The sequence below is a fragment of the Periplaneta americana genome, chromosome 6 (assembly GCF_040183065.1).
Source record: "Periplaneta americana isolate PAMFEO1 chromosome 6, P.americana_PAMFEO1_priV1, whole genome shotgun sequence".
NCBI classification, from domain to species: Eukaryota; Metazoa; Arthropoda; class Insecta; order Blattodea; family Blattidae; genus Periplaneta; species Periplaneta americana.
The window spans coordinates 137,986,155-137,997,933 of record NC_091122.1 but is presented as its reverse complement, the minus strand read 5'-3'; the positions used below and the strand labels follow the sequence as shown (position 1 = coordinate 137,997,933).

The 11,779-nt window shown below is 34.2% G+C and overlaps 1 protein-coding gene across 1 annotated transcript in view; it reads right to left on the bottom strand.

The window, feature by feature from the left end:
* Window positions 1-11,779, bottom strand: part of LOC138701789 (zinc finger protein 28-like) — a 55,398-nt gene that overhangs the window by 20,140 nt on the left and 23,479 nt on the right. Inside the window, exons 9-10 of the mRNA XM_069829049.1 lie at window positions 8,839-9,165; window positions 6,037-6,456 (exon numbers count right to left, since the gene is read on the bottom strand). Coding sequence (XP_069685150.1) covers window positions 6,037-6,456; window positions 8,839-9,165 — 747 coding nt within the window. The remainder of the gene's footprint in view (window positions 1-6,036; window positions 6,457-8,838; window positions 9,166-11,779) is intronic.

Here is an 11,779-nt window from a genome sequence, read left to right as displayed (position 1 = left end):
ACAAAGTAAATAATACTAATTAATTAAAACAGCAACATTTCATTTGTATACTGCCATTACTTAAAAATGAAATGAAGATTCGCCAGATTCCAAGAAGAAAAACGAAAAGAAATCGAGAAATAAAGTGATCTTAAAATGTTTCGAAATTTGTAGCTATAAATCATACACTTTTCCATATGGTTATCACTAAGTTTATTGATTTGTTGCCTTTTGAGAATATTTACTTACTTTCTTTGATGTTATGATTATTCTTCAAATATCTTTCTTGACATCAACATAAACAATACATTGAAACTCTTCTTTGAAGGTTGTATTTTTATTTTCACAACAAACAAGGTGAAATGCTATCCAAAACTGTATTTTATAACGTGTAAACATACATTTAGATATAATCTGGATGTTGAGCTATCAAATGGATTGCTGGCAAAGAGTTGAAATATTTTAAAATTATATCTATTGAATGTTTTCACTTACTTAAACTTTTGTACATGCTTAAGTCATGTGATAGTGAAACTATAATTTCCATAAGAACAAATTTAAACAAATGCTACATATTCACTTATTTGATCAGACCTTTGATTTCGTAGAAGTTTAACCATAAAAACATTATTTCTTTACAGCTAAAATTAGTGAATAGTCAATTAGAATACACTGAAAATAAAAATACCCAGATTATTAACCACTTTACATTACATGCATCTTGTAAGAAAATTATAATATTCAGTGTGATAATGTAATATACACAAAAATCATGTGACAAATGAATTCTCCATGGATGGTGATATTGCGTGCTTACTGTTCTCTAATAATTATTAATTATAATTAATATATAGCATTAAGTCACGAGAGTCAATTAGAGAATATATTAATAACAAACACATCAATGACCATGCATATGAAGTTAAAAATGAAGATACAGAAATATGATTAGAATATTGTAGCCCCTTTCTATATAATAGCTAATATTTTGAAATTGATGGTTTTAATTTTCTTTATGGATACTTGATTACATTTCGTATTAACAAATTAGAATTTAAATTCATAATTATAATTTATCTCTGAATGAGGTTCTGGCTGATATGTACATCTATTATCAGCCAGCACATCTCATTTGATCATAAGTGTCAGAGGAAGAACAATTGTTTGTATACATCTGAAGTCTGATTAGTGAAATATATTACTGGTCAGCAATGTATGTAATGGATGAGGAAAGGAACTGGCCACTCTACCCCATTATCTCCTGGCTTAGTTGTCTTATGGGTGATGCATCATTGGTGTTATTTGTGAGATTCCAACCTGTCTTCGGACAGTTGACTAAGCAACAACAATCATTACTGTTTTAGAAGACAAAGCATACTGATTTTATTTTTCAAATTTGTCTGGTTCCATAAATCCAAAAACAGAAATAAATAATAGCTTCATAGTAATATCAAACTGTTGTACTATAACTGAAAAAAAAACTATTTGAATTACGTTAATTTAGATTCATACTTTTTCTATGCATGGCATACCATTTTGGATCCCATAAGCAATGCTCCTAGTTTAAGTAAGAGATTATTCCTTGTATTGAGTTACTGAGACAACTCTCAAGTCTTCACTTTAGTCCTTGAATGATGTGGCAAAAATTAATCAATAAATAGGGCATGTTTTTAACACTTATTAAACCCTAATTTTATAATATGCTTAATCCTCTTTAAATTAAGTGTAAGGATTTTACACAAAAAAACTTTCAGATTCTGCTAAACTAGGCCCAGTATTAATTTACTGCAATACTCCTTTAGAAGAAGAGCAATAACGTCATTAAACTCTTAGGTTATCACTATAACTTATGGAAAGTTGGTTCAAATTACATTACATAATGTGAGATTTGACTAGGATTACCATATCTTTAAACGTAAAAATGAGAACACCATACCAATCAGATCCTTCCAACCCCTAAGTAACTCTTACAGATACAAATTCACGCAACGACTTTGATACTTCATTCCTGAACTATTATAATCTTAGTATGCACATAGAAATACACAAAAACTAAAAGAATGAACTTCACTGTTCAATAAAATTTCAGTCACTCATGTTCCAATAGAGGGTAACTTAATTTAAACAACCTATGAATATTTCTCTGTTCCTCTGATTTTCTTTAAAATGTCAGCAATCTTTTAGTAAGCGAGAATGAAATGCTACGCAACTGAAATGACGAAAGTTATACTTTGCTCTAGTCCTTTCACTGACTCCACAACAAGATGATCCCTCTCCTTTCACTACTGCATTTGAATTAGAAATAGCAAAATTCTCGGCAATCATGACAAAGAAGTAGCGATTCTCGCCTTAGCTCATGTGAACCAATGACGTAGGAAAATTGAGGTAACAGGAAAAAAATAAATAAGGAAACGGAAGTGAAATGGGCTCGTACTTCAAATCTCAAAAAGTGTCGAGTGTCATCCTGAGCTCCTGATTCGTGAATAAAACAATGCTAGGGACTAGGTATGTCAAGAATCTTTGCTTTCATTGCTTAAAAGCCAAGCATTTTTTTAAATTAAATCCACAGGTCCAATTTCCAATTTTCTTCATGTTGGTTTTGAAACTTCTTCCCAGACAATAATTTAACCCATGAAAATGAAGACTTTTCTGGGGAAATGAGGACATATGGTAATCCTAGATCTGACAAATCTATGCTACAGTCATTCAAGATTCTGGTAATATCTTCTGAACAGTATATATCTTTACTTATAATATATTACATATGAGAGAGATATTGGGAACATGTGTTTTCATTCATTCATAGTTTTGTGTCCAAGGGCAGGTCCTTCACTAATAACTTAAACATATAATTTGAATTTAATTTATCTTACAAGTTTCGTTTATAAGGGATAAATTAATTTTCAAACGATTTTTTTAATTGGTTATTTTACGTTTTATTAACTGGGAATTTTATTTAGCATCTGAGTGCGAAGAAGGTGATAATTCCAGCAAAATAAGTCCAGGTTCCAGTGCTGTTAATGGGCTAAGGAAAAACTCTGGAAAAACCTCAACAGATAACTTGTTCCAGCCAAGATTAAAACCTGCCCCTAGAGTCGGGCAAACAGCCTCTTACTCCCGCTCGTTCTCATAGGCGAGACTAGCTGGCCGATAACGCCAGTTCCGAGAATCGTATTCTCGAGATTGGCACTCTCGGGAACGAGGAATACCGGGTTCCGGCCCATTATCGCACGGCCGACACTGACTGCCGGCTTAATTGCCACTCATCACTGCAATTCGTGCCTCTTTCTGAAATATTAATGTTCATAAAGTAATTTAAGAAGGCACAGCAGTGTGGTATGCAATAATACAACACATTATGATTGTCGACATTCTTACAGAAGTCACATATTTTAATAAACTATTTATTGCCTTTCCAGAGAAGCAAAATAATGCAGCACTTTCAGTCGTTACCTAATCCTAAGCTAGTCTAAAACAATAACAAGTTATGGTTGGAGCTATGATATACTTTCTCGCTATCATTTCGTTGACATTCCATATTTAATCATTCGATAGTGTTTTGTATACGCTATAGTAATGGATATCACACGACTGTATTATTATTATATTGCGCGTTCACATCTGGATGTTTCGTTGTTATGCAAGGGCATCTTCATCAGCATGGGTAATTATAGCGCTGTGTAAGGACGAAATAAAATAATACTTATTTATATTATTATAAAGAACCAAAGACTCTGACAAAAGATATTTTTGTTTCCCAACTGATAAAATGCTGAATGTGAAATGGAAACACTTTTGCAAGGGGAAGGACAGAATTACGAAATAGAGTAGATCCTTTCACAAATTGATCATAATTACTTAGAAATGCGTTGTAAGGAACCCGGAGGTTCATTGCCGCTCTCACATAAGCCCGCCATCGGTCTCTATCCTGACCAAGATTAATTCAGTCTCTACCATCATATCCATTTTTATATTATCTTCCCATCTACGTCTCTGCCTCTCCAAACGTCCTTTCCCTCCGGCCATCCAACTAACACTCTATATGCATTTCTGGATTCGCCCATACATGCTAGATGTTCTGCCCATTTCAAACCTCTGAATTTAATATTCCTAATTATGTCAGGTGATAGTACAATGCGTGCAGTTCTACGCTGTGCAACTTCCTCCATTCTCCATCCCTCTTAGCCCCAAATATCTCCCTAAGAATCTTATTCTCGAACACCCTTAACCTCTGTTCCTCAAAGTGAGAGTCCAAATTTCACAACCACACAGAACAACCGGTAATATAACTGTTTTATAAATTCTAACTTTCAAGTTTTTTGAGAGTAGGCTGGATGACAAAAGCTTCTCAACCGAATAATAACAGGCATTTCCCCTCATATTTATTCTGCGTTTCCTCCTGAGTGTCATTTATATTTGCTTTATCATAACAACAGAGAATAAAAGAAGATTATTATTATTATTATTATTATTATTATCATTATTATTATTAGTATTACTGTTATCATCATCATCATTATCGTAATCATTAGGCCTATATCATTTTATATTGTAACATGACTAGAATACAATAATGATTGTTCTATAACAATAATTTATAACGTGCACACCAATAGAAAGTGTAGTTTTCTATAGCATAGGCTGGTTCACAATAAACAGGGAACGGAAAAGAGAATGGAAATAATGTTAAAATAAATGTACAGTATTTAAATGTGAGCATTCAGAATAATTAATTGTGAATGCTTACCTTTAAATACATTTATTTTAACAATAATTCCGTTCTAGTTCTCGTTGCCGTTTCCGTTCTTGGTTTATTGTGAACCAGCTTTTAATATTTTCATGTTTTATATCATTGTGTTACAAACTATTTTTTTATTTAGTTGCTATAAAAGATAGCCTAATTACTGTAAAGTGTAAACCATCTTGGACTATATAGCCTCATTTTCAACTACCTATATTAAAATACCATTTAATACTATCCGTACAATAATGAGTTTTCATGCGTTGAAGGGTTCCGTACAAATTTTACGGAACAAACGTTTGAGTCATGAGTCCTGCGCTAACAGGTTAACTCGCCGTTATTCAAGAACCAGTAAAAATTTTGAGTGGCCATCACTTTTAAAAGTAATTTCCATCCTTTCTCAACATTTCTCTCGCTTTGACCCCCCATCTAATGTGAAAAACAAAAAAGTTTACCGCTTACCAGAGGTGAAGTCTGAACAGATCAATCTCCATCGAAGTTAATATATATATATTTTTTCACTTTCCAAAAAAGATGTTCAGTTCGATTTGTTTTTCTATGCTTTCCTTAGACATTGAGCTATCAATCCAAAAAATTACAGCGCGATTGATTAAGTATTATAGGAGCTACGACATGATATATATTTAAAGAACCGGGAAATGTATAAGCCAATGCTTCCTATAGGAGCATGGCCCGAGCGATATTGCTTTCTTATCATTACTACAATCCCACCTAGACGTCCGAGACTGTCGGGAATGACCTAGTATCGGTAATCTCGGAACCAAGAGAATCTCATGTTCTTCTCATGTTCTCTATCAATGAGTCATTGGCTATGTTAGGTACTTGCACACTGCTCGAGACTGCGGTGATTATGCAACCGAGAACGGGCGATAATATGAGGCAGTCTGCCCGAATCTACCTGGCCCCCTCATTTTACAGTCAGACATATTAACCATTACTCCACAGCAGTGGGCTCTTTTTTGTTAACTTAATAAAAAATACAATTTATTAATTTAATGTACCTATTATGGTATAGATGCTGACATGATGGTAACACCATAAAAAAAAAGCAATAGTGGAAAGAAAATGGCAGCAAAAGTTGAGAGGAAACCTGCCCCACAGATGTTTTGTCCACATATTTAAAAGGATTTGATGAAAATAACATCCTAGTCCATTTGTTATTAACGACTGAGAAATGAAGGAAAACAAACAAGAAATGCTAGAGAAAAGAGACAGAAAAGCCTTTTACATACAAAGAAAATACACTAAAGTTTTTATCGTAACATAATTGAAATAAATAATCATTTCATACACACCTGGCAAGCATGAGGAGTCTCGCCTGTATGCCACATGACATGATTCATGAAGTGTTCTTTCCTTGTGAAAGACTTTTTGCAAATATCGCAGCGATGAGGCGTTTCTCCTGTATGTTTGCGTACATGATTCACCATATGTTCTTTACGTGTGAATGTTTTGGCACAATACTGACAACGATATGGTGTTTCGCCTGTATGACAACGTGTATGGTTATCCAAATGTTCTTTCCGTGCAAATGATTTGCCACACACTGAACATCCATATGGTTTGTCTGTTGCATGTCGTTTCATGTGTCGCTCAAGACTAGCAGCATTGGCAAAAACATGAAAACACACTGCACATGTGTACATGCTACCACCTAGATGACATTTGCCGTGACGGCTCAGTTCAGCTGCACAAGTGAAGGCTTTCCCACACACCTAAAAATAGAAGTTAACAATATATGTGACATAAAAGTTGATTTTTTACGAATATTACTTTTTTTTTTCAATGTAATCTCACAAAAATTAGCTTCTGAAACTGACAACTATTTTATGTAATACATTATTTGTCGATACTACATTATGAAAATGGTTTAAATAAGATAAAACTGGGGAAATGAAGTGATGAATTGATCAAAATAAGCACACTATTCAAAGATATTTATTATCACATAACAGTCTTTACACATCTCAGTTCTCACTCACAATTGGGATCTAATACTGATCCTAAATTTATGTCAACATAGGTGTATCAAAATGATGTATGTCAATAGAATGCAGGAAACGGCAAAAATCTTTAAAAATATCCTAAAAATAATGTATCAAGATATGGGAAGTGAAACAAAATTTCCACAGATGGTACAAAAATAAGTGTGTAAAGGCTATTTTTCAACTGAATTGTTCTCATTGGCTAAGGTGTTTCTATATTGAAACAGTCAAGACTGATGAATTCTAAAGGCTGATACAAATTTTGCAAGTCTTTCCTTCAGAGAGGAAAGAAAATCATGTTTCATTTCACAGGTTTATGACATTTAAATTAAAATTCAAATAAATAGAAAGGTTTCTCATCCAAGTCACATTCAATTCTACTATAATTACATCATTGTAAGTAATGAATTCTACATTCCACATGCCAGTGACACAAAAGTCACTTGCCAAAGAGGAAAAAAAAAATATATATATATATATATATATATATATGAAGCCTCCAATTCCAAAACTGTCTACATCCATTCTTAACAATTTTCAGGAAACGCCAAAAACTGATAACTTTTTTCCTAATTGTTTGCAGTGCTCGTCATATTTGAAGCTTATTTATGGAAGGAAAGAGGGAATTTAGGCACAACATTCATTAGAAAATTGCTAGAGACATTTAGGTAGATGACGAAATCGCCATTATCTCAATTTTTTTAAAAATGGATTTAGACAGTTTTGGAATTGGCCGCATATACACATATTGAAAAATATAGGACTATGGCAAAGAGCAAGGACCACGACAAAGACAACAAGGACCACAATAGAGATCATGACTAGGACAATAACAAGCACCATGATAAGGGAACCATGAAATAAACCATGATAAAGACAAGGACAAGGACCACGACAAAGACTACTATCATAATTAGGATCACAACAACAAGGATCATGACAAGCACCATGGTCCATGTCGTAATCTGTATCATAGAGTTTCTATGTTGATCCTCGTGATCTCTGTCATGATCCTTATCACTGACCTTGCCATGGTCCTTATTGTTATCTTCGTCATGTTCCTTATCGTGGTCACTGATGTGGGCATGATCCTTGTAGTGATCCTAATTGTGCTCCTTGTGGTTCTTATCGTGGTCCTTGTCTTTGACATGGTCCTTATTGTCGTAAACCTTATTCTGGCCAATGTCATGGTCCTTATCATGTTCCTTGTCATGGTGCTTGTCGTGGTCCATGTCATGATCCTTATCACAGTATCTTTGTTGTAATCATTATCATGGCTGTTGTCTTTGTCGTGGTCCTATATTTGTCATTTTAAAATAATACTGCTTTCCTTTTTGACAAGTATCACACATTAGTAAATCTAGTCTTCTTCGCAAGTCTTAAAAGCAGTTAGCAGTCTGACCGATCACAGAGTTACTAAGGATCTTGTGCATCAAGTGCCATGAAAATAATATCTGAGGTGATCTATGTGTGTTCCAAAGCCTTCTCGAGGAGAAATCAGCACTCTCATTCACACACTTTCACTTTCAGGAATCTTAGTTTCGTTTAATGTGATTGTCTTTATCAAGTTGTTAGAACATTAACATCACCATTATTTTCATCTTTTTATGCCTTCCTCATAGGTGTACAGAAAGCTAAAATAGTTACTTAATGGTAAGGGAAGATACGTTTATTTGACTTTTATAACTAAGGTTATAAAATAGTAAGCATTTAAATGTAAGAATATTTCTGAATTACTATATTCTACAAAACAAGAAAACAAAAATAAATACATATTTCATTTTTATAAAAATAAAAGTTACAGATGCCTAAGATATTTATATGAGCACATGCACTCTCTCTTTCACTCTTTCCACGCTCAGTGACATGAGGTATACTGTAGTATAGATTGAGTAAGAGGAATCAGAACTGGTAAGAGGGTCCAAATCTTTGGAAGGATAAGCGAATCTTGATTGAGTATGACAACTGTTTCACACAGCTCTACTGTATACCTCACACCAATTAGGAAGATCGCCTACTTTAGATACACTCAAACATTCAACAAACACAAAGGTCAAAAATAATTCTACTTGCATGTAAACTTTTCAATAACAACTGAGATGACATACACACCTGACAGGTAAATGGCTTGCGTTCTGTATGGTAGCGCCGATGGACTATAAGTTGATAACGAAAAGGAAAGATTTTGCTGCAGATATCACATATGTGAGTGCCTGGGGTTGTGATAACAGCTGCTGCAGCAGGAGAAGTAGCAGTACTTGCAGTGGCTGTATTGCTTCCTCCCGCACCAGCCACCTCACTACAAGAAGACTTCACACCTCCTGGACTCTGAAGAACTGCACCTGCAGTTGCAGTTCCAGCTGCCACAGCCATTTCATTTTGCAGTTTACCAAATACTTCATGATACGCCAGCAATTGGTTGATATCCTCCACATTTACCTAAACAAAAAATACATGCGTTATATATTCATTGGACAATGTTTATGTATTTCTGATGTTCTGTATCAAGTCATATGTGTTTGAACAATTAAGTTTTATTTCAGCATAAACTAAGATGATTTAACAAATGTATGGTATGTAAATAACGCCCACAATACCAGCCTAGAGGGAAGAGAAGTTTGGAATAACCTAATTATAAGCAGCTAATTGAGACCAAAACAGGCCACAATGCCTAAAACAGGAAAAGATGATGATATGTACCAGTATTATCAGTAAAATATTAAGGTTTATTACTGACTTTAGCAAATAATTCTACATTATGAAATGCTATCAAATTGAAGAGCTGCAAACTGTTATTAAAAAGGCTTCAATTTTCCAATATTTCTGAATTTAATTCCCATTTTCTTTGTTTATTCCTCTCCTTTTATTGTAGTCTAAATCTGATATTAGTTCGTATGATATGAGGAATAGTCAATTTGGATGTGTTCATTTTTTAACGAGTCAAGGGGCCACAAAAGATGATCCCCCCCCCCCCCAAGATTTTCGGATACATCACTAGTGATGGATGTTTGACAATTATCATTAGCCTTAGGCCTGTTACAGCTATGCATATGCTACGCACTATGGATCATGTGTAGCAGATTAATTACATCAATTGATACTGCTGAATTGCATCACAACTTAAACCTATACTATATTGCATGAAAGCAATGGCGAGACTTGTCTTGTTCTTTAGTAACCCTACAAAGATCTCTCTCCTGTAAATGCCTAAGCATATAAACATAAACAATGAACAGAGACACTTGCCATTCTACAAAGCTGGAGCATTAAGATGACAAATCTCGATAAGTAAGATGACTGTATAATATATATCATGATTATCAAGTGTTGATTTACCTCTGTATTGTTTTTTGTATGGAGAAATCGGACAAATCATCAAAATGCATTTATTTATAGAATCCAATCACAGTTAGTGTCTTCATAGTAACTACTTTCAATATTAACAGACGACACCAAATGCACGTGGAGAGTTTGCGCACTGCAGTAAGATGACAAATCATGTTACATATTATGGTGGCGTAATACATTTTCTGGGTTCAATATTTTTCTACACCTTCTTAGTCCAAACATAATAATGAAGAACAAAGAGTTCGTCCTTTCAAGTTAAAAGAAAACTATCAATGTGGGGAAAATACTATGTCGTGACTGTGATTTCCCAACAATTGATCCGATAAAATGACAGTTCAAGGAACAATAGAGCCAGGAACACAAAGCGTTATTTATATGGGACTATTTCTAGTCACCAAAAAAGTAGATGAAAAAAATAAAAAGATAATGACGAGAATGATACAATGAGATTCCACTGTGGGCCCTATTTATTTCTTTTTAATCAATGGCAGGTACTTGACTGTTCAAATTTGCGCGAGTTTCATTGCTTGCTAGAATATGTGTAACTGTAAATGAGTGCAATAAGTACAGTGTATGTACTCATCTCACTTTACTTGTGTGTTACTGTCCATTTTTGCAAAATTTTCAATTAAAATTTCACATACATCATGCCACAAATTAGATCTCATATTTCTAATTTTGTATTCTCCACAAGAAGAATCCTACACACATTATTTTCTTTCTACTTCATTGATTAACAGCTCTATATTCACACCCACAGTGCACTGAAACATTCACTGTACTGCTACACTATGCATGGTGCTCTTGAGTGTCCAAGCTCACACATGTCCATGGTATTCAACTGTTCTCCATAGTCTGTAGCATGGAGAGCATCCTCTATATGGTTTCTATGGATGCACACAACACGCTGAACTGTGAAAGCCCCCAATACATAAAAAGTAATTTGCTACAGATCTGTAGAGCTTAGCACATGCATGACTGTGTAACAGGCCTTAATGTTCTTTCTACAGAAATAAAATACAACTGTAAGTTTTATGTTGTAAACTTACGAGAACAACGATTATCTCATTCACATTAAAATTCACCTCAGCTGATAACCATCTTTGCCATCTCCTCGTTTTTGTGCTAATAAATTCTGCCATACAATATTCCAGCAGCAGAATATAATTTTTACAAGTCAGAGAATTGCAAATGAAAGGACTAATTAGCAACTTTGTTAACTAAATCGTCAATTCTTGGCAATGGATAGGCATCAATGAGTATAACGGTTTATAGTTTGTGAATAATTTAGAACCATACACCTCTTATGGTTTTCTTCTGACATGACCAAAACTTGGGCTCACCATGGTGAGCAGCTTTTCTCAATGATGCTATCTTTTAACAAATTTGCTACTTCAATTTCAATGAATATGTTACCTGATTCAGTATGACGTCGAGATTTTATGGAGATTCCCCTGTATGGTATCGAACATGGTTAGTCAGGCAAATTTCCAGGATTTGCAGAATGGGGCTACAGAAGAGTTCTAATTTGTGTGAATCATTTCCATTTCGTGTCTCATATTACTTCATTTTTTAATAATGTTTTACAAATATTAAAGACAGTATGTTCCTTGTTCTATACATTGCTGCTCTACTTAACATATGCATGGATAACCTTTGCGACGTTACCACTCTTTTGGTGCATTCTGGTAGGGAAAGAAAGATA